General features: G+C 47.2%; 1 protein-coding gene across 1 annotated transcript in view; it reads left to right on the forward strand.

Moving 5' to 3' along the window:
* Nucleotides 1-23,750, forward strand: part of VEPH1 (ventricular zone expressed PH domain containing 1) — a 755,777-nt gene that overhangs the window by 273,415 nt on the left and 458,612 nt on the right. The window contains exon 6 of the mRNA XM_075340702.1: nucleotides 22,771-22,980. Within this exon, the coding sequence (XP_075196817.1) occupies nucleotides 22,771-22,980 (210 nt within the window). The remainder of the gene's footprint in view (nucleotides 1-22,770; nucleotides 22,981-23,750) is intronic.

A 23,750-nucleotide genomic window follows, 5' to 3' on the forward strand; every position in this document is an offset into this window, starting at 1 on the left:
GGCTCAGCATCACCCTTGGAGGGGCAATGCTGTTGTGGCGACCATATATATATATATATATATATATATATATATATATATATATATATATATATATATATATATATGTCGCGGGCGGGGAGGAGGGTGTCAACGCTGCGCTCTCCCACTGCTCGGGTCCGGCCGCCGCTGCTCTGCGGCTACTGCTGCTCGGTGGCTCGAGCGGTAGGCCGGATCCCGGGGACTCGAGCGGCCTCTTTCCGGCTCCTCCTCTATCGGGGCGAGGTTTTGGCCTTCGCGCCTCCACTACTCGAGAAGACGCTCGAGCGGGGACTTTTCGCGCCAAAGATGGCGGCTTCTGAAATTTTCTGGCGCTAACAAGGCGCACCTCTACCAGACGGCAGAGCGGTAAGATCCTGTTCGTGACACCAAGTTGTCGCGGGTGGGGAGGAGGGTGTCAACGATGCGCTCTCCCACTGCTCGGGTCTGGCCGCCGCTGCTCTGCGGCTACTGCTGCTCGGTGGCTCGAGCGATAGGCCGGATCCCGGGGACTTGAGCGGCGCTCCTCGCCCATGAGTGAAAGGGGTGATTTGTTGGTGGGGGATTTGATTAATGTCCGTGACGCCACCCACGGTTGTGGTGATTGTGTGGACACCACCGCTGCTCTGTCTGGGGATCCCGGGAGTGGTGGTATGGAGCAGCTAGATGTTGGTTTGCCCCTCCGTGGGTAGGGGTTTGGTGGTCCCGGGGCCCGATGACGGGGGAGGTTAGGGCGGTGGAAAGGCGGGTTATGGGGCCTGTGGAGGTGCAGGGACGCAGGGGCAGCGCTGTGCTGCATGGCACGGAGGTACTCGCTCAGCCCAAGGATGATGACACAGTTACCGGTAAACAAACGGCTGGTTGGACGGGTTCCTCGGACGGCTGCGGTGTAGGTGTTCCCTGCAAGTTAGCGGTGACTGTCTCTTCCCTGCACCTAGAAACGGTTGTTGGCAGCGATGGATTCCCACCGGTAACCCGCTCCCCAGCTTGGATATGAGCCGGAGGAGCCCCTCTCTTGCTTGCAGGCGCTGGCCCTGGGAAACTGGTGCCTTGGCGGTGGCGGTGTCTCCCCTTCAAGGTTGGATTGTTGCTTTCAATCGGGACTTTGCTGCTGGGAGACCCGGAGGTCCCCTTCACTGACGGATTTGGCAAATTACGGCGACTCCTAGCCTTCCGGGATCCGAAAGGCCCCTGCCAATGGTGCTGGCTTCTCTTTGTATACCGCTCCGGTACCGCCGGGCCACCACCCGTCCATGGTCCTTTCAGCAACCTCCGATCAGCCTCTCCTGCAGATGGTCACCACCGTCTGCCAACCTTGCTGTATCAGTCCGGGGCACACACCCGGACCAACTTCAGGCTCTGTTGCTGTCACTTTCCTTCACTTCCACTCCTGTCACTTGCTCCTCTACCCCTCCCTTCTACTCTCCGAACTAATCTGTTTATTCCTTCACTTCCCCTAGCTTACTCCTGGTTTTTCCCGCCTCCAGGACTGTGAACTCCTCGGTGGGCGGAGCCAACCGCCTGGCCCACCCCCTGGTGTGAACATCAGCCCCTGGAGGAAGGCAACAAGTATTTGTGTTCTGACCTTGGTGTGCCTGCAGGGAATGTGGGGTGTGTGGTGGTGTCATGACCTGTGACCCCTGGCTTGCCCAGGGCGTCACATTCCCCCTTAGCAAAACGCAGACCGTCCTCGGGCTGCCCGTCCAACACCGGTTTTATTTTCCTTTTTTTTTTTTTTTCTGAAAAGATAAAACAAGACATACAAGCATATTAACATCATCCCACAACGGGAGGCACTTTTCTTAAACGTTACGGTAACATTTTAAACGGTTGCTGCTGCCGCTCTCTCCCACCCAAGTAACCTAGCCCTGATGCTGCCCCTAAGAAACAGGCAGCACCCCTTGACCCCAGTCCTGAACCAAGTTACCCGAGCGGGATCTGTCCTTCCCCTCCAGAGGGTAGCCACCGGTTCCTGTGGTGTCTGGGCCCCAGCCTGCTCCACTGCGGGCCCTCCCTCCAATCTGCCTCTGCGGAGGCGGTACGGTGGCAGTTGCAACAAAAACATATTTACAAGCCACTAACGTTTGTGGTTGCCCTGCAAGTTCACGGGCTTGTCCATAGGAGTTCCTATACAAAACAACTTTTTCAAGTGGTCCCCACGGGGACAACGATGCCGGCAATGGCCGGTTGCGAATCACGGATGCAGACAATCAAATGACTTTCACGGTAATCATTTTCATTTTCTCAAACTTTAAAACTTTTAAACTAACACAGTGCTGGTCCCAATGGGGACTTCTGCAGCGGGCCTCCACTGACCTTGAGGTGGCTACCACCGCAGGGGGTTGGCCCACTCCGGGACCGAGCGGTACATGGGGTTTTCCTTCCATTGGCAGTTCAACCCCGAACCACTGACAGCCGTTAGGAACGGCGGCGGAGGCGGCATGCTTGGGACCTCTTCCTCCATCAACGGCATTCTCTCCGGACCCCCGGCCGCGGTGCTGATGTCCGTCTCCCACTCGATCAGGGCCGGTTCTGGGGTTTGGGTGGACTGATCGCGACGCGGCACGGCTGCAGCGCCCCTTGCTCACGGGCCCCCACTACGGCAACCATCCTGCGCATCTCCACCTTCCAATCCATCAACTGCTGCAGGCTCTGCGCCCTCACCTTCAAGCAGAACCGACCCAACTCCCGCTCCAGCCACTCAGTGGTCCCGGCGGGGAGCTCACCTGGGCCGCAGTCTTCAAAGGCTACTCCTCCTCGTTTCCCCCAGAGCTTGGATGCTCCGGTCGCGGGTATTCCCGCGCTCCAATTCGAGGACGCCGGCATTTTTCCATCCACGTCCCCCTTAGCCTCTTTCCGGCTCCTCCTCTATCGGGGCGGGGTTTTGGCCTTCGCGCCTCCACTACTCGAGAAGACGCTCGAGCGGGGACTTTTCGCGCCAAAGGTGGCGGCTTCTGAAATTTTCTGGCCGGACACCTCCGGCGGTAACAAGGCGCACCTCTACCAGACGGCAGAGCGGTAAGATCCTGTTCGTGACGCCAAGTTGTCGCGGGTGGGGAGGAGGGTGTCAACGCTGCGCTCTCCCACTGCTCGGGTCCGGCCGCCGCTGCTCTGCGGCTACTGCTGCTCAGTGGCTCGAGCGATAGGCCGGATCCCGGGGACTCGAGCGGCGCTCCTCGCCCGTGAGTGAAAGGGGTGATTTGTTGGTGGGGGATTTGATTAATGTCCGTGACGCCACCCACGGTTGTGGTGATTGTGTAGACACCACTGCTGCTCTGTCTGGGGATCCCGGGAGTGGTAGTATGGAGCAGCTAGATGTTGGTTTGCCCCTCCATGGGTAGGGGTTTGGTGGTCCCGGGGCCCGATGACGGGGGAGGTTAGGGCGGTGGACAGGCGGGTTATAGGGCCTGTGGAGGTGCAGGGATGCAGGGGCAGCACTGTGCCGCACGGCACGGAGGTACTCACTCAGCCCAAGGATGATGACACAGTTCACGGTAAACAAACGGCTGGTTGGACGGGTTCCTCGGACGGCTGCGGTGTAGATGTTTCCTGCAAGTTAGCGGTGACTGTCTCTTCCCTGCACCTAGAAACGGTTGTTGGTAGCGATGGATTCCCACCGGTAACCCACTCCCCAGCTTGGATATGAGCCGGAGGAGCCCCTCTCTTGCCCGCAGGCGCTGGCCCTGGGAAACTGGTGCCTTGGCGGTGGCGGTGTCTCCCCTTCAAGGTTGGACTGTTGCCTTCAATCGGGACTTTGCTGCTGGGAGACCCGGAGGTCCCCTTCACTGACGGATTTGGCAAATTACGGCGACTCCTAGCCTTGCCAGGATCCGAAAGGCCCCTGCCAATGGTGCTGGCTTCTCTTTGTATACCGCTCCGGTACCGCCGGGCCACCACCCATCCATGGTCCTTTCGGCAACCTCCGATCAGCCTCTCCTGCAGATAGTCACCGCCGTCTGCCAACCTTGCTGTCTCAGTCCGGGGCACACACCCGGACCAACTTCAGGCTCTGTTGCTGTCACTTTCCTTCACTTCCACTCCTGTCACTTGCTCCTCTACCACTCCCTTCTACTCTCCGAACTAATCTGTTTACTCCTTCACTTCCCCTAGCTTACTCCTGGTTTTTCCCGCCTCCAGGACTGTGAACTCCTCGGTGGGCGGAGCCAACCGCCTGGCCCACCCCCTGGTGTGAACATCAGCCCCTGGAGGAAGGCAACAAGGATTTGTGTTCTGACCTTGGTGTGCCTGCAGGAAATGTGGGGTGTGTGGTGGTGTCATGACCTGTGACCCCTGGCTTGCCCAGGGCGTCACATATATATATAACTGTGGTAGATTGTTTAACACTCAAAACCTACCTTGATTTGCTATCCAGCTTAATTAAAAGCTGTTTATATAAGGAAATGATTAGTAAATTTCATAGAGAAATAAATCTTTCTGAATCAGGGGTCTGTGATTTTTTTATTTTTTGCATTCAGTGAAGATAAGTTGAAACAGCAGCTCTGTAGGCTTGCAGCACTGGGATTCTGGGTTCAAATCCCACCAAGGACAACATCTGCAAGGAGTTTGTATATTCTCTCCATGTTTGCTTGGGTTTCCTCCAAAACTCTAAATACATACTGATAGGGAATTGAGATTGTGAGCCCCAATAGGATACAGATAATGTCTGTAAAGTGCTGCCAAGTATGATGGCGCTATACAAGCAAGCATAATAAAGAAAAACTGTACCATGTGCAAATATCTTAGTGAACAATATAAAACATGGACATTTTTCTGCAGTATAGTACAATTCTATTTAAAGAGAACCATTTAGGTCCCCTATGTCCTCCAACACAGCAGCATTCACATCTGTATGACAAAATTCCCTGCTTAGCCATCCCTGTCTAATGCTATTCACTAATATGAATGTTTAAAAAAAGTCTTATAAAAGCTATGTGCGCATGCTGCAGTTTTGTTTTTTCAGCAAAAAATGCACAATCTGGCCAAAAAAACGCATAAAAATGCATGTGTTTTTGTCGCTTTTTTGGTGCATTTTTGGTGCGTTTTTGGTCCAATAATGGTTACGTTACTGCTCATGCGTTTATTAAAGGAGAAACAAAGTAGGATCGGATAATTGATAAATGACTAAAAAAGCGCCAGTGGGGTCAAATCAACAAGATGAATCAAAGTGTAGTGTAGTGTACCCTGGCATGGTGATCAAAACACAATCAATTGAAAACAATAATGAAGCACAAAGCAAATAGCCAAAAATAAATTGTAAATTTTATTTTAAATAACTAAAATACAAAGTACAAACTAGTAATTTAAAAAAGGCAGCACAACACAGCAGGGGGAAAGATAAGGAATGCAGCTGCACAGAAGCTGTTACACAACGAAAAAATGGTTGGCTTTTTAGTGTGCAGCTATATGCATTTTATTGTTACTATGTTTTTTCAGCTAGCACCTATTCACACTTGTTGGATGTACGGGTCAGTTTTTTTATTATTTGTAGCTATAGTTTCTATGTTGGTCTGTGTGGTGTGGTGTAAGAGATTCTCTGGTGAAAATTGTGCTATTTGTTGCGGTGTGGAAGTTTACCCCTTTTTTTTGTAGTGTCCTTCCAACTCTTGGGTTGCCTCCTGAGTCTCTTATTATCTTTACCTATGTATATGTGCGCCGTGTGAGGCCCCCTTCACACGTACGTGCCTCCTGTACGTGTTTGGCAGTTTTCTCACGTACCGGAGACACGTACACACGTGGACCTATGTATTCCTAATGGTTTGGACACACGTAAGTATTTTGGAACGGAACGTGTGTTCGTTCCATACTTACGTGTGCCCGTGTGTTTCTCACACCGACATGTCCGTTTTTCTCCGGCATCTCGTGTGTTACATGGCTCGCACCCGTACCACGCGGATATAGTATGGATGCGGTCCCGTGTGACATGCGCCAGAGAAACACGTGTCATTATTTTAAAATAAAAAAAACACATACTCACCTCCACAAGCCCTGCAGAATCTTCCGCTGCAAACAGTTGCTGCCGACTGCCGCTCATTATGAGCGTGTTAAGGAGGTGGGCATGATGTCACGGGCGCTAATCTCCGCCCCTCCGCTCGGCCGGAAGCAGCATCAGCGGGGAGTGGGCGGGGCTGGAGCCGAAGATCAGTACCCTGGACAGCAGCAAGGACCACGTGACTATTCAAGTTACCAGTTCTCCGTGTGTTATAGCGGATTGCACACGTAGAACACACGTGGCCCGCACGTACCGGAGACACGTACTTACGAAACACGCAAGGAAAATGCGTGTCTCGCGGCACGTGCGTGATTTTCACGTATGTGTGAGAGAGGCCTGACAGAGTTTTGGTTTTCCCTTGTCTTTCTATATCTCTGCTTCTCATTATACTTCTGTCCTGTCTCTACCTGGAGGGAGGGGGAATCAGATCAGGTCTGGTCAGGAGCAGGGTTAGGAAAGAGATTCAGGCCTGCCACCATTAGGGGTATCCCTGTGACAAATCCCTTGGGTTGTCTGATGAATTTGAAGTTACATTTTTTACATTGTTATTTGCACTGCTTTTCTAAAAACCTTGGTGCTGTTAGTGAAGAGCAAGAAGAAAGATTTCATCAGGATTTCAAGAAGATGGAATGACAATATCAAGGTAAATGGAAGGTGAACACATGATGGGGGACGACTGCTGGATGATTCAAAGAGAAGATCCACAGGCTTTCTATAAGATTAAAGGTATCAAGAGAAGCTTTGTAGAGAAAAAGAAATGGTGCAATAATTAATTTCCAATAAAGTTGCTGAATGAATGTTCAATAAATGTGTATATATAATATTTGGTACATGTTTGGCTACAATAAAAGATTGTTTTTGTTCATCTCGCTTATATGTAATTTCATGCGCATTTTGTGCAAAACTCATCCGTGATGGTTAAAAATAGAAGTGTTTGTACTTTTAAATCAGGTCATAAGACAACATAAGAATCAATCAATGTATTCGAAAAAATATGTGATTACCCAAATTTTGGATACGTGTGTTATTAGGCTAGAAAATTTAATAAGATTTGGTAATGGGATATTAAGCCAGTAGAATAGATGTGGAACTTTGAATGTCATAAAGCTTTTAACATTGTCCTTTCTTGATTCTAAAAATGTTGGCATAGTCATATGCTTTCTATTTTGAATTTAGGCTGTATATTTTACATTTATAAAGAAAAAATGTTCAACCAGATGACAAGTGCAACCTCTACAGGAACCACATTCAATTTCTTTTCTCATGTGAAAAGATTTATATTTGTTATTAAAAATGAAGGGGGAAAAAAGGAAACGTATATGAATGAAAGCTGTTTGGCTTGACATGTGTCTCTTTTTGTCACTTAATACAGTAAGATAATCATGTGAGTAGGAGGCATGTTTCCTGCATTGGATACACACCACTTAAACACTCTGTAAATTGTGTCTATAAGAGCTCACTCACAAGGCCATAGATTCTCTTATGCGAGAGAATCAGGCCGATTATGTTAATGTCACTTGGCTCAAACTCTGATCAGAGTGTAAATTTACAGTGTTCCTATTTTTTTTCATGCGAGATTCATATCACAGGTGGGGAGAAGATGGAGGAATGAATTTCTCCACCTTGTTAATTGTCTGTGTTGGCATATATTGAACTGCACTCAGATGACTTTGATGTTTTTCACGCACCCATAGGGGTACTTTGCACACTACGACATTGCAAGCCGATGGTAGCGATGCTGAGCACGATAGTCCCCGCCCCCGTCGCAGCTGCGATAACTTGTTATAGCTGCCGTAGCGAACATTATCGCTACGGCAGCTTCAAACGCACTTACCTGCCCTGCGACGTCGCTCTGGCTGGCGAACCGCCTCGTTCCTAAGGGGGCGGGTCGTGCAGCGTCACAGCGACGTCACACGGCAGGCGGCCAATAGAAGCAGGGGGGCGGAGATGAGCGGGACGTAAACATCCCGCCCACCTCCTTCCTTCCCCATTGCAGCCGGGACATAGGTAAGGCGATGTTCCTCGCTCCTGCGGCTACACACACAGCGATGTGTGCTGCCGTAGGAACGAGGAACAACATCATAACATCGGTCCTTCCGAAATTATGGAAATGACCGACGCTACACCGATCAAACGATTTCGACGCTTTTGCGCTCGTTAATTGTAGTAATAACGATTCACATACTCCGATGTCGACAGCGACGCCGGATGTGCGTCACTTTCGATTTGACACCACCGATATCGCACCTGTGATGTCGTAGTGTGCAAAGTACCCATAGACTTGAATGGGTGTGAGATTTTCTATATATGCTGCCAGTCGTGCCAATCAGCAAAAAAAAAAATACTGCTCCATAGTATAACATCGGACTGAGTGCTAGCAAACATCCTATAGCACTCGTTATATGTGAGTGGGTCCTAAGGCTTGTTTAAATATCACAGACTAAATTTCCACACATTGGACAGGGCCTATGCGAGGCATTATGCACGTTTCAGTACCTACATATTTCTCTATACTTTATCCTACTAAGAGTTGATTTCCCCACTGTAAACATTGTTATCTTTTAATCACGTTGTTTGGTACGTACTAGGTTTAACTTTGCGACCCCCCCCCCTGACTCTATCAGGATGTCACAGGAAACTGCACCCCTGTCTCTAATGGTGCAGAATCCACCCTCCATGGTTCTGGGTTCTTAGTCAGACTAGTAGTAGTCAGACTAGTAGTAGCCCTCAGAGAGTAAGGAGCTGAGGGAGTTGGAGCTCCCTGTGTGACCTTGGTTGGGTCGCAGACGGTGGTCTCGGACCTGAGGAGTCAGAGACCCGGTTGCAGGGTATTGGAAAAGGGTATACCGACTTAGTTTTGGAGAACGGTCAGCACCAGAACGTCCAGTAACCGGACCGAGGTACTAGATCAGGGAGTAGCTTCACGCAACCTTATAATTCACCTGTGGAGGATAGTCTCTTTATGAACTTTCTCCAAGAGCTCAGAGATCGAAGGCACCAACACAACGAGGGGGATAGGGCTTTCCAGCTTATGCAGCCTGCAAAGATCCCAAGTGTCATTCATCGAGAGCACAGCTCGCCTATCTAAATATAGGGAGCTGGACCCTGACAGCTTCAGGCCGAAGGGTCAGTCAGGAACATCTACACAATTGTGCATGGAGGCAGGCTTCGGACCACTAAGCAATACCAGTGGGTACGGACACCCGGACGGGCTCCCCAGAGTGGCAGCGGCACCCAGAGACTTGGTTTACTTTTGTGTCAGAGTCTGCTTAATGATTGCACCTACATCTTCACAGCCTCAGCGAGTACACTGCCCTCCCTGCGTCCTGCCTGCCCGCATAGCCTGCACAATACTATCAGCCACCTATCATCCAGAGTCCCTGGGCCTCCCCTACCAGGGATCACCATCTGGCTGCCCCACTCCATCTCCCCAGGGACTCCCATCAGCAGCGGCGGTATTCCCCTTACCGCGAACCACGGGTGGCATCACGAACTATCCCTTGTAAATATTTCCCCCCTTTTAATTGAGTGGCCGCTGAGCCCCGGGTCCGGGGACCCTCGACCCACAGCAAAACCTTGGATCCGAGCAGTTCGCCTGCTCCTGGGGGCGGCACAAATTGCCTTGAGTCAATTGCCTGATTCTAATTTCCCTTTAATACATTGGCTTAAAAGGATGGTTCACCCATTTTTTTATTTTATCTATGAGTTCTACTTACCATTATAGGTCTTTTCTCCATTGGCTTCTATTTCCAATTCTGGCACTGAGCGGCGCTATCCTGCACGCTCAGTGCCTGTCACATGACCTCCTGGTGCTGTGGCTGCTAGCATCCTCTTACGTCCCGTCAATTCCGGGCTCTCAAACTAGACGGGTACATCACAGGATGCTGGCGCCACTCACACTGATTGACAGGGCTGTGGGCGTTGACTGCCGCACGTCACAGCCCAGCATCGAAGGGAGGATCCGGAGGATGGCACAGTGTGGAGCGGTTGCGTCCGGCAGATGGTGAGGCACGGGGCACCTGTGTGGCGTACAGGGGGGGTTCTTCAGCTGAAATCCCCCCTGTCACGTAAGTATCTGATCACACTCTCCACCAGCCCGCTCTGCTGCGATGTCAGGAGAGCGGGCGGTGTGATCATGTGCTCCTCCCAGCAGCACTACAGGACGCAGCAAGACACTGACAAGCTGGTCCCATGCAGCACCGCATGTGTCAGAGCAGAGCATGCCACCATTCTGCTCTGTCACCTGTCCTGCTGCATGGGACCAACTGTCTCCACTCTGTCACCTGCACCACAAGTCACAGAGTGGAGCAAGTTGGTGACAGAGCACCTCCCCCCTCTCTCTTCTTAGCCCCCTTTCTTTACTCCCCCCACTCTCTTCTCCCACCCCTCTTTTCTCCCCCTCCCCTCTTCCCCCTCTTCTCTGCCCCCCTCTTATCCCTCTCTCTCTCTTTTCCCTCCCTCTCTCTCTCTTTTCCCTCCCTCTCTCTCTTTCCCTCCCCCTCTCTCTCCCTCTTTTCCCTCCCCCTCTCACTTTCTTTTCCCCCTCGCTCTCTCTCTCTTTTCCCTCTCGCTCTCTCTTTTCCCTCTCACTCTCTCTTTTCCCTCCCGCTCTCTCTTTTCCCTCTCGCTCTCTCTCTTTTCCTTCTCGCGCTCTCTCTTTTCCCTCTCGCTCTCTCTCTTTTCCCTCTCTCTCTTTTCCCTCTTGCTCTCTCTCTCTTTTCCCTCTCGCTCTCTCTGTTTTCCCTCTCGCTCTCCCTCTCTTTTCCCCTCCCGCTCTCTCTCTCTTTTCCCTCTCACTCGCTCTCTCTTTTTCCTCTCACTCTCTCTCTTTTTCCTCTCGCTCTCTCTTTTTCCTCTCGCTCTCCCTTTTCCCTCTCTCTTGCTCTCTCTTTTCCCTCTTGCTCTCTCTTTTCCCTCTCGCTCTCTCTCTTTTTCCTCGCTCTCTCTCTTTTCCCTCGCTCTCTCCTGGCATGGTCAGTACAGAAATCTCTCGATCGTGGAGGGGTGAGACGGAGTAATAAACATGGAGTCCCTACTGTGTATGTGTATTTATTTCTAATAAAGTATTTTTCTCTGTGTGATGTCTTTTTTTTTTTTAACCCTTTATTGGAGATTCTTAATGGCCGGGTCAAACTTGGCCTGATATTAAGAATCTCTGGCTTTTTACCAGCTGGTAAAACATAGCTGCCATTAACCCCTTATTACCCAGTGTGCCACTTGCCACCAGGGCCACTGGAAGAGTTGGATACAGCGCCAGAAGATGGCGCTTCTATGAAAGCGCCATTTTCTAGGGCGGCTGTGGACTGCAATTCGCAGCAGAGGCGCCCAGAAACCTTGGGCTAACCTGTGCTGGGGATTACAATCCCCAGCTGCCTAGTTGTACCTGGCTGGACACAAAAATATGGCGAAGCCCACGTCATTTGTTTTTTAATTATTTCATGAAATAAGTGAAATAATTAAAAAATACCGGCTTCCCTATAATTTTGGTTCCCAGTCAGGTACAAATAGGCAGCTGGGGGTTGGGGGCAGCCCGTACCTGCCTGCTGTACCTGGCTAGCGTACAAAAAATATGGCGAAGCCCACGTAATTTTTTTTAAAACATTTTTTAGGCAAAACCCTTTATAGATAAAAAAAATAAAAAAAAAAAAAAAGGCTTCCCTGGATTTTCCATTGCCAGTGAAGGTAATACCAAGCAGCTGGGGTTAGCAGCCAGTAGCTGCTTGGGTTACCCTCAGCAATAGAAAATGCAGCGGGAGCCCACACTTTTTTTTTTTTACCCCTAACCCTAGGGTTTGAGTTATGTGATTTTTTTATTTTTTTTTATTTTTAATGAATTTTTAAAAAAAAGAGCACCAGAGCATTTTACTGCTCATTCATCCCTACTTCTGACCACAGCGCTAACAGAACAAGTAATCAGATGACTTCAGTGTCGGCTGATTACTTGTGCTGTGTCCCCCTGCATCCATCACAGCGTGTGAGGTCACCTGAGTTCAGTCCAGCACTGGAGTCAGCTGATCTGAACTCAGCTGAACTCCAGCCCGCACACGCTGCGATGGATGCAGGGGGAAACAGAACAAGTAAGGCCTAAGCCACACGGCGAGAAAAACAGTGCGATAAAACATTGCATTCCATTCGGACCAATATTAGCCTGTGTGTCAGCGCACATGAGCAATTATTTTCTCAGCCCTAATTGGACCGAGAAAACAATCGCAGCATGCTGCAATTGTAATGCAAGACTCTTCCTCTTTTACCCATTGAAGTGTATGGGGGGAGAGAAAAATCGCACTGCACTTGTGGTACATCGGTGTACCGCAAGTGCAGAGCGAGAATCGCAATAGCGGACTACGGACGAGAGAGGGAGAGAAATCCTTCCCACCCCTCCTCAGTGCTGGCCCGCCCCTCCTGAGTGCCGGACCGCCCCCCGCAGCTGAGGTCTGCTCGAACAGTTGGACCTCAGTCGCAGGGACACACGCATGACACTCGGCTATGCTGTACTGAGCGTGAGCCGAGTGTAATGCGAGGGGATCGCAGTAATCCCCATGTGGCCCCAGCCTAATCGGCCGTCACTTGAGTCAGCTGATCTGAACTCAGCTGAACTCCTGTACACACAGCCCGCACACGGTCATATGTGATCGGCAGCAGGCAGTGACTGCAGTTAAGGCTACATTCACATGACCGTTCCGTTTTTGCGGGACGCAAAAACGGTCCTTTTTGTCACGGATGCATCCATGTGGCATCCATGTGACATCCGTGTGCCCTCCTTTTTTTTGCGTACCGCAAAAAACGGAAGCAGCAAGAAACATAAATAGATGAGTAGATGTAGAGATGGATAGATAGATATAGAGAGAGCGATAGAGGGATGAATGAATGAATGAATGAATAGAGGGATAGATGAGAAAGACATATATAATGTCCCACCTCCTTGCATATTCTAAGCTTGCACCCTTTTGTGACTTTCATGTGGCACTAAGGTGCTTAGCCTTGTATTTAGCCAAAAAATAAATAAATAATAAAAAAAAATGACATGCGGTCCCCCTATCTTTTGTAGCGAGCTAGGGTAAAGCAGACGGCTGCAGCCTGCAGACCACAGCTGGCAGCTTCACCTTGGCTGGTAAGCCAAAACAGAGGGCACCCGACACTATTATTTTAAATTAAATAAATAATTTAAAACAAAAAACACGGAGTCCCCCCCAAATTGGTTCACCAGCCAAGGTAAAGTGGACAGATGTGGTCTGATATTCTCAGACTAGGGAGTTCCACCATTATTGGACACTCCCCAGCCTAAAAATAGCAGGCTGCAGCCGCCCCAGAAGTGGCGCATCCATTAGATGCACCAATCCAGGTGCTTCGCCCCAGCTCATCCCGTTGCCCTGGTGCGGTGGCAAACGGGGTAATATATGGGGTTGATACCAGATGTGTAATGTCACCTGGCATCACGCCCTGGGGTTAGTGATGTCAGGCGTGTATCAGATACCCGACATCACAAATCAAGTCAGTAATAAAAAAAAATAGACAACAAACACATTTTTATTTGAAAAAACACTCCCCAACACATTCCCTCTTTCACCAATTTATTAAAAAGAAAAACAAATCCAGGTCTAGTGTAATCCAAGGGGGTCCCACGACGATCCTTACCATAGTCAATGTCCCAGTCAATGAAGAACAGAATGTTCCCTATTGGCTGGGAGAGCCGTGCAGTGACCTGAGCTTACATCAATAGGTCAGCCCAGGTCACTGCAGGGCACGACGAGTGCTGCTTTCAGGAGGTTAGCGAGGTACATTACCTGCAATGATCGCTGAACTCCTGACAGCAGCGCTGTCACTGAGTTCAATGACCGCCGCCTTCACAAACCAAGTATCGTGAGCGGCCGGTGACATCACCACTAGTCACAGTCTCGGGTCCACAGCGAGAGGTGATGTAACAAGTGGCGGGCATAGAAGGCAGTGCCGGCCGCTGACGTCAGGAGTGCAGGACTTCATCACCGCAGGTAATGAACTTACTAACTCCCTGACGGTAGTGCGTGTCATCCCCGTGGCTGCTGACACTGCAGTGCGGGCAGCTGCTGACACTGCTGTGCGGGCAGCCATGGGGCTGGGGCTGGAGCGAGACACAGACTGCACGGGCACCCAACGGAAGTCACACGGAAGTGCTTACGTGTTGCTTCCGGGAATTTTGCGGGCCCATTGACTTGTATTGAGTCACGGTTCGTTATTATGGAACAGAATAGGACATGTTCCATAATAACGGAGCGGACATACGGCATCCGATGTGGGTTTTTTTGTAGGATCGGATGCACATGGAGGTGCTACTGTGTGCCATCCGATCGTACACAAAAGATATTGAAAACATGGTCCTGTCTGTGGGTCCGCAAAAGAAACAGGAACTGACCAGTACAAACGGAATGGTCATGTGAATGAGCCCACCTGCAGCTATTGCAGCGTGTGCGGGCTGTGAGATCAGGAGTCAGCTGACTCCAGTGCCGACCGATAAATTCTGTGTCCCGCTGCAGAAGGATCCGGTAAAATAACGGTTGCATGCGCTGCACATTTAATCCACAGGATCTGGTCATATGCGGTTTGTGGTTGTTTGCCTACAGGCAAAAAAAAGCTGATGTGAAAGTAGCCTGCAAAATGCATGCCACACAGATGATACGGACGACACACAGACTAGGCAAGAGGGAAAAAAGCAATCTCATGACCCCTTCATTTTTTTTCCCCAATTATTTTTTTCACATGTTGCGCCGGCTGATAATCATAATTTCTGTACACACACACACACACACACACACACACACACACTGTATATACACACCACACACACACACACACCACACACACTGTATATACACACACCACACACACCACACACTGTATATACACACACCACACTGTATATACACACACCATACACACCCACACCCACCACACACTGTATATACACACACCACACACACACACACTGTATATATACACACACACACCACACAAACACACACCACACGCTGTATATACACACCACACACACACACACACCACACTGTATATACACACACACACCACACTGTATATACACACATCACACACTGTATATATATATATATATATATATACACACACACACACACACAGACTATGAACTATATGAGAACAAGCAGGAGATAGACACTTTCTTCCCCTGGCTGTGCAGAGCTGCTGCTGTCTCTGTGGGATTGCTCTCAGTGCATCCACAGGGAAGAGGCAGGGAGGAGACTTTGGGAGGAGAGCAGAGTGGGTGTGTTAGACACAGTGGGTGTGTTAGATAATTTAGGCACAGGCCTAGAGCCACAAAGAATTATGGGAGTTGTAGGAACTGAACCCAGGAAGTCAGAAGAGAGATTAACCCCATCAGAGCTGGAGCCAGCAATGAGGATGTGCTGCTAGTGCACAATAAAAGGTAATATAGCTGAAAAAACATGATAGATGTGTGGAGAGGCACATATTAGCAAGATTTATCAGAAAAAAAAAAAATCAGTTTTGGTAACTGGACAACTTCTTTAAATTAGAAATAAACTCATTTGAATGTTACTCAAATAAAAAAAGAACAAAACCTCTATGGAAAAACTCCTTTTACAATTTACCCTGTATTATTATTAAAGATGAGCCACCAGCCTAGTGTTCGAGTTCGGTTCGTCGAACGGTGGGTTTATTCGTCAAACGTTCGCTGCCTTTGAGTAGCGTCTGACAGAGGAAGTTCCTCCCTTGTCGCGATGGTTTCCCGATACACAGCCTGTAGCGATGAACTACATGTATTGGGTAACCATCGCGACGAAGGAGGAACTTCCTCTGTCAGACGCTACTCAAAGGCAGCGCGCTGGCCAATCAGAGGCAAGCGGCTCCTGCCTTTGACATCAGCGCTCTGGCAGTGGACGTTCCAGCATTGGTCGCGATGGTTACCTGATACACATCTTGTACCGGCGAACTGCATGTCCCAGGAGGCCGGTGATGGAACGGAAGGTAAGGTGAGCATAATATGTGTGTGCGCGTGTATGTTTGTGTGTGTTTGTGTGTGTTTATGTGTGTTTGTACGTGTTTGTATGTGTTTGTGCATGTGTGGAATGGCACAATAGGAACCAGGATGGGACTTTTAACAAGTTGTGGAAGGAATTGTCTGCATTGCAATGATTTCCTATGGGAAATCTTGCTTTGCTGAATGAGTAACTTGGTTAACAAGCACACTCCCAGAACGGATTGTTCTCGTCAACCAAGGTTCCACTGTATTAACATTGAATGACAGTATTAGGCCCTGTGCGCACTGGAAAACGAAATTTTTTTAAGAAAATTCCGCAGGGTCTGAAAGATTACCGCACCCGCGGTAAAAAAACGCAGAAAACCGCACCTGAAAACTGCATGCGGTTTGCCGCGATTTGCCTAGGTTTTACCGCGGGATTGTTCGTTGTATTGCCGCGGTTTTGCCGCGTGCGGGTTGGTACATGTGCTTTAATGCATTCCATGCAATAAAGCACATTGAAAAACAAAAAAAAAGGTAATTTCCTTCTGACATAGAGAGTAGATAGATAAATAGACAGATGGAGGAATAGATAGATAGACAGATAGAGGGATAGCTAGAGGGATAGATAGAGTCCCTGTGAGAACATGCTGCATTTCTCCCGAGCGGTAATGTGAGTTCACATTACCGGCCATGGGAAATTCCCTGTGGTTACCTCTGCAGGCTCGTTGCGAGGCTGCATTCAGCCTGTGTCTGTGTCACTCGCTTCTGGATGCAAGCAGCACAAGACGCAGATTACGCCGGACCTGTGGATTACGCCGGAGCTGTGTGATGGAGGGGTTAATAAAGGGGTTAAAGAGGAGGCTTTTTTGTGTTTTATTTAAAATAAAGGATTTTTCGGTGTGTGTGTGTGTGTTTATTCACTTTACTTACGGGTTGATCATGTCAGCTGTCACATAGACGTTGCCATGATCATGCCTGTAGTTAATGGCGGCGATCCGCTGCCATTAACTCGTTATTACCTGGATAGCCACCGCATCACGGCATCTGGAAGAGCCGGGGACACTCCGGGACTGTCGCATAATGCATGCGACAGTCCCGGGGTAGCTGCGGCTGATATTCTCGGCTGCAGGAGGAGGGGGACATTAACCCTGCCCCCCGTCCTCCCCAGCCTGAGAATACCGGGCCGCCGCTGTGTGCTTACCTTGGCTGGAAGATAAAAATACGGCGGAGCCCACGTGTTTTTTTTCTATATTTCCGTTTAATTTGTATGTGTAGTCTATATGTCTGTGTGTGAGTGATGTGTCTGTGTTCTATGTCTGTGTTCTATGTCTGTGTCTGTGATGTGTGTGTTTCTGCTCCGCTTCTTCTTCCTGTAATGATATCACTTCCTTGTGGGTTTTCACGATAACATTGCAGTCAATGGAGTGAAATCCCGCAGGGACCTGCAGAAAAGAAGTGACATGCAATTGTTTTTGCTGCGGAATCCCGCAGCAAAACATGCAGCTGTCAAATTCCTCATAGTGCGCACAGCATTTTTTTTCCTCATAGATTTTGCTGGTGAATCACTGCAGAGATGTTATGAACACTTTCTGCTGTGAAACATGCAGCAAAACCGCAGGAAATCCGCGGGAAAAAACAGTAAGTGCGCACAGGACCTTACTGTGAAAAGCCAGTTATACTTTTGGTGATCGAACTGTTATTGAACATAACCTCGAACTGTTGAACTTGAAGCTAATTGTTGTCGTTCGTCGAACGACTCGAACATCGCCTAAAACAGGTCAATTTTGAGATTGGCGAACAGTTCGATTCGAACTCCGCTCATCTCTAATTATTATGTATTAAAAATAGGGATGAGCAAACCTGAACTGTAAAGCCTACTGAACACAGAATAAAGACATTTTACTGTAATTCTGGTTCGTGTATTATACTTACCTAGTCTCCCGCGCAGCTTTCATACTGCTTCCAGGTCCGCTCACTAACCCTCATGCATATTCACTGCTTCCCCTGCCCACCCTTTGTTACAGCGTCTGTGATTGGTTGCAGTCAGACTGCTTGCATGTCGGTGTCTGTGATTTGTTGTGATTTGTGAAGTGTAAAAAGAAATAAATAATTTAAAAAATTACATGAGGTCCCCCGTATTTTGATAACCAGTGCAGATAAAGCAGACTACAGGCTGCAGCCCCAGCTGTGCGCCTTCATAGTATCATAGTATCATAGTTTTTAAGGTTGAAGGGAGACTCTAAGTCCATCTAGTTCAACCCGTAGCCTAACATGTTGATCCAGAGGAAGGCAAAAAAAAAAACAATGTGGCAAAAAAGCTCCAATGGGAAAAAAAATTCCTTCCTGACTCCACATACGGCAATCAGACTAGTTCCCTGGATCAACACCCTGTCATAACATCTAATATACATAACTGGTAACATTACATTTTTCAAGAAAGGCGTCCAGGCTCTGCTTAAATGTTAGTAGTGAATCACTCATTACATTATCTTGGCTTGTGTATCAAAATACGAGGGACCTCAGGAAACCTTTTTTATTACTTAATTAAATCATTTTAAAAAATTGTGCGATCCTACCCAAATTTGATACCGAACCAAGATAAAGCAGACAGATGGGGGCTGGCATTCTCAAGCTGAGGAGGCCCATAGTTATTGGGTCCGCAGCCTAAAAATAACAGCCTGCAGGGAAACACTGACTGAGCCGCAGCTGTGAGAGGTGACGTCACTGTGTTTACCTGACGTCACACCTGGGGTTCACATGGTACCCCAGCTGTGACCTCAGATATACTTACCTGAGGTGAACTCACTGAACTTAGTGACCACACCTCAGATGAAGTCATTGAACTCAATGCTGGATTACTGGATTAGGTAATGTGTGCACATTGAGTTTTTGGGTGCAGAAATGTCTTCACCAAATCTGCATCACCTGGCAAAATAACGCACTAAAACCACATCTAAATGCATGTGGTTTTGGTGCTCCCTGACTGCTGCAGTGAGCAATCCCGTTTTCTAATGTGACCGTGTACTGCAATCTCAGGATATAGCAAAGCCGAGATCATCGTGGGACCTTCTGTTGATTACATTGGACCTGCAGGGTTTTTTGGGGGTTAATAAATTGGAAAAAGAGGGTGTTTTTTCTTCATTTTTTTTAAAATGAAAGATTTTTCTCTGTTTTGTGTTTATTTCTTTTGACTTACAAGGTTAGAAATGATTGGCTTGATGACAGCTGTTATTTTTTGACAAATTACAGGTGTCATTAACCCCTTACATTACCCCACCGCACCTGGGAAATCTGGATGAGACAGATAAAGTTCCGGAGTTGTTGCATTTAATGGACGCAACAATTCCGGGTTGGCTGCAGGCTGCTATTTGTAGACTGGTTGGCCCAATAACCATGGGTCTCCCCAGCCTGAAAATACCAGCTGACCAGCTGTCTGCTTTATCTTGGATGGGTTTTAAATTTAAGGGGGCCATATGCCATTTTTTAAATTATTTATTTGAATAATTTTAAAAAAGCCACATAGGGTCCCTCATATTTGGATAATGCAACCAAAGTTAGGGCTGTAGTCTGTAGCTGTATGATTTATCTGCATTGGGTATCAATATATAGGGGGGACCCTGCACCATTTTTTCCAATTATTTATTTACTTTTATACTCCACGACCAATTACAGATGTTGACATGCCAGCAGTCTGACTAAAACCAATGTCACAGAAGGTCTGCAGGGGAAGCAGTGAATATGCATGAAAGCTAATAAGTAGACCGGGAAGTATTGTGACAGCCATGCGGGATGCTCTGTAAGTTTAATTCTCCTGGTTTGAAGCCCTCTAGTCCTTACTAGCAACATTTTACAGCACACATGTTCGGGTCCCCATAGACTTTTATGGAGTTTGTTGTTCGAGGTCAAGTTTGGCTGCCAAACCTGATTTGTTTTTTGGTCTGTGCTGGTTCTGCCAACCTGAATATCCACGAGTTCGTTCATCACTAATTTAAAACTTTCACAAAAAAGGGAATCTGTCAGCAGGTTCTTGTTACCTTATCTGAGAGCGAAATGATGTAGGCAAAGAGACCCTGAATCCAACAATGTATCACTCCAGCTCTGTGAAAAAATATGCCTGCTTGTCCACATAAAAGGAACCTGTCACCAGGTTTTCTCAATATAATGTCCGACTACCAACTTTAAAGAGAATAGCTCACCAGGTTTTTGCCACCTAATATGTAAGCAGCATAATGTAGGGGCAAAGATCCTGATTCCAGCAGTGTTTCACTTACTAGACTGCTTAGCGTAGTTTTGATAAAATCACTATTTAATCAGCAGTAGATTATCATTGGAGGACTACTTGGTTGGCTGCCAAATAGTCCGGCATATTCATGAGCTCTCTATAACTGCTAGATCAGCAGCAGAGAAAACATTGATTTTTATCAAAGTGACAGCAGACAGCTCAGTAATAGCTCAGTAAGGTTACGAACACACATCCGGCTTTTCTGCCGTTTGTCGGATCTGTCGCGCTCCCGTACTGTCTATACAGTACAGTGGCTGCGCTGCAACTTCCTGGTCACATGCTCCGGTCACATGACAGCACGTGACCGGAGCTTGTCACGCAGCCACTGTACTGTACACAGTGTATGGGAGCGTGCCGGATCCGGCAAACGGCAGAAAAGCCAGATGTGTGTTCTTAGCCTAAGTGACACATCGCTCTACTTCTCCCTCCTATTCTATGTGACATCCCGCTGCATTAATGTCTCAAACCCATGCTGCTGACCCTGACCTATATAGCTTAGTGATTCCACCTCACCAGATGAGTCCATAACAGTGATTGGCATTGCCCTATGACAGCCATTTCTCTATCAATGCCTAATGTACTTGTGCAGGATCAAAACTGGTAACAATCTCCCTTTAAGCACAGATATGAGTGGCAATGAGCAAAAACACACAGACAAATATTTCCACAAAAGAATTGATAACCTGTAAATTTTACAGCTTCAGTTTGATTCAATCATGTGTGATGTCAAATGTTGCAGCACTGTTTCAAGATCACAAAGCCAAAATGGTCATTTTTAATAAAATCACTTATATACTATGCTGTGTACACTGTGTTCCAAATTATTATGCAAAAAATATTTTGTCATATTTTCCTAAAGTAACTTTATGAATTGCAGTCATTGTTATTTTCCGATCATCTACTATTCGAGTAGAATTGAAATGTTTTTGATCAAACTGCCAATGAAAACAGTATATTTTTAAAAATAATAAACAGTCAAAATGCACTTAAAATGCATGGTCCAAATTATTATGCACAGCAGAGTTTTCAACCTTTTTATTTTTATTTTGAAAACCAAAATGGTCAATTGTGAAATTATAAGCATTATCAGCTTATTCCAAAATGAAATCAAACAGTTTTCAAGTCAAAACGTAATTCTAGGTGATGTTACATTTGCACATAGGACCCCTTGTTTGAAAGAAGCTTCTGAACTCTCTCGTCCAGTGAATTTGTCAGTTTTTGGATGGTTTGTGCTTCAATTGTTTTGCATGTGGACAGAAGACCCTCCCAGAGCTGTTGCTTAGATGTGAACTGCCTCCCGCCATCATAAACACTCCTTTTGATGTTGCTCTAGAGGTTCTCAATGGGGTTGAGGTTAGGGGAACATGGTGGCCACACCATAAGTTTTTCCTCTTATGCCCATAGCAGCCAGAGATGCAGATGTGTTATTTGCAGCATGAGATGGTGCATTATCATGCATGAAAATGATCTTGCTGCGGAATGCACGGTTCTTCCTCCTGAACCATGGCAGGAAGTGCTGTTTTAGAAACTCCACATAGATTATGGAGTTCATCTTTACCCCTTCCGGGATCCTAAAGGGACAATCTCTCTCCCCATGATTCCAGCCCAAAACGTTACTCCACCTCCTCCTTGTTGGCGCCTTAGCTGTGTGTTCATGGGGTGTCCATCAACCAGCCATCCTCCACTCCATCCATCTAGACCATCGAGCGTTGCACGGCACTCATCGGTAAACAAAACAGTTTGGAAGTCAGTCTTCATGTATCGATTGGCCACTGGAGCCGTTTCTGCTTATGTGCAGTGGATAGAGGTGGTCGACAGGATGGCTTACGCACAGCTGCAAACCTCTGAAGGACCCTGCATCTTGTTGTTCGGGGGACGTTGGAGGCACCAGCAGCTTCAAAAACTTGTCTGCTGCTATGACAAGGCATTTTAGCAGCTGTTCTTTTAACCTGACACAATTGCCTGTTGGAAAGAGTCCTCAATTTCTCCTTATCAGCACGTACACGTGTGTGCCGTGAATCAGCTACATACTTGTTGATTGTGCGATGATCACGATGAAGTGTCTTGGCAATGTTGATTGTAGTCATGCCTTGACCTAAATACTCCACAATTTGTTGCTTCTCAGCAGCCGACACATCTTTTTTCTTTCCCATTTTGGCAAAAAATGTAGGCTGCTTAATAATGTGGAACAGCCTTCTTAAGTAGTCTTGCCTTTATTTGGACACACCTGCCAAACTAATTTGCACAGGTATCTGCAATTGCTTTCAGTGATATAAAGAGCCCTGACACACATCACCAGCAATGAGTTTAAACGACAAACAAAAAATGTCTGACCTTATAACTCCTAAACTCTTTTTGCATAATAATTTGGAACACAGTGTATATTATAGAATAAGAATTCTAACTTTTATCACCGCCTTGGATATTCACCCCTGCTTTATATATAGAAATGTCATAATTTTCCCGTTAATATTACTTATGTTTTCCTTTCAGGTTCTTTCAGAATCAGTTCCGGTCCTTACTGAATATCTATCTGATCCAAGTTTCAGTGATATTGTTGTTAACATATTATTAGACATTTCGTCATATGAACCACTGACCCTGGCTGGGTCTCTTTCTGCGTTAAAAGGAATTGGCGAACATTTCCCATGCCTTATTGGACAGATAGCAAAGATTTATGGTGCTGTGGGACGTGTAGATGAGGTATGTAACCACCAATAGTTTACAGTTTTGCAACTACAAAGTAGAAAAGAAGATAGAAAAAAAATATGAACATTTTACTTTGACGTAACGGTTAGTCATAAAGTTCTATCATATGTATTTCAGCAATATGATGTCCATTTACGTTTCAATGAATTATAAGGTTAGAGGTTGTAATATAGAAGAGTTCAAATTTAGTTTGAGGGAACTATTTTGTATGAGTGGGAGCATATAAACTTACTGAGAGTTACGATAAGATACTTTCCATGTCAAACTTTCCAAATGACACGTTTGGCTACAAAGCTTCAAGGGGCTTAAGATTTATAAAGTTATTATTATACCTATTATGTTATCACCAATATCTTTTCCTCTTTCCTTTTGTCACACAGTACTTTGTGAAGAACACATCTCAAAAACACAGAAATCAAAGTACCAACTGTAATAGCAATTTTTACGACGGAGAGAGAACCTTTTTTAAAAATTGGCAGAGATAATCTTTTGAAAGTGATGTAGAGCAGAAACCAGTGTCCTTATCACCAAAGTAAACTGCAAAATTTCATAACTTTTGACGTTTCTATATCATCTCTGCCAACTTTTTGCAAAATTGGTTGAAGTTAGTGAATGGGGGGTTGCCTTGCATGAACAGACAGATTCACTATTATTTTCCCCACAAAAGTAGCATCAGCTATTAGAAGTGTTCTCCAGTCTAAAGCGAGCTTTACACGTAGCGACATGTCGTTGGGCTCACGGAATTCGTGACGCACATCCGGCCT

This window comes from Anomaloglossus baeobatrachus, chromosome 3 (genome assembly GCF_048569485.1).
Source record: "Anomaloglossus baeobatrachus isolate aAnoBae1 chromosome 3, aAnoBae1.hap1, whole genome shotgun sequence".
Lineage (NCBI taxonomy): Eukaryota > Metazoa > Chordata > Amphibia > Anura > Aromobatidae > Anomaloglossus > Anomaloglossus baeobatrachus.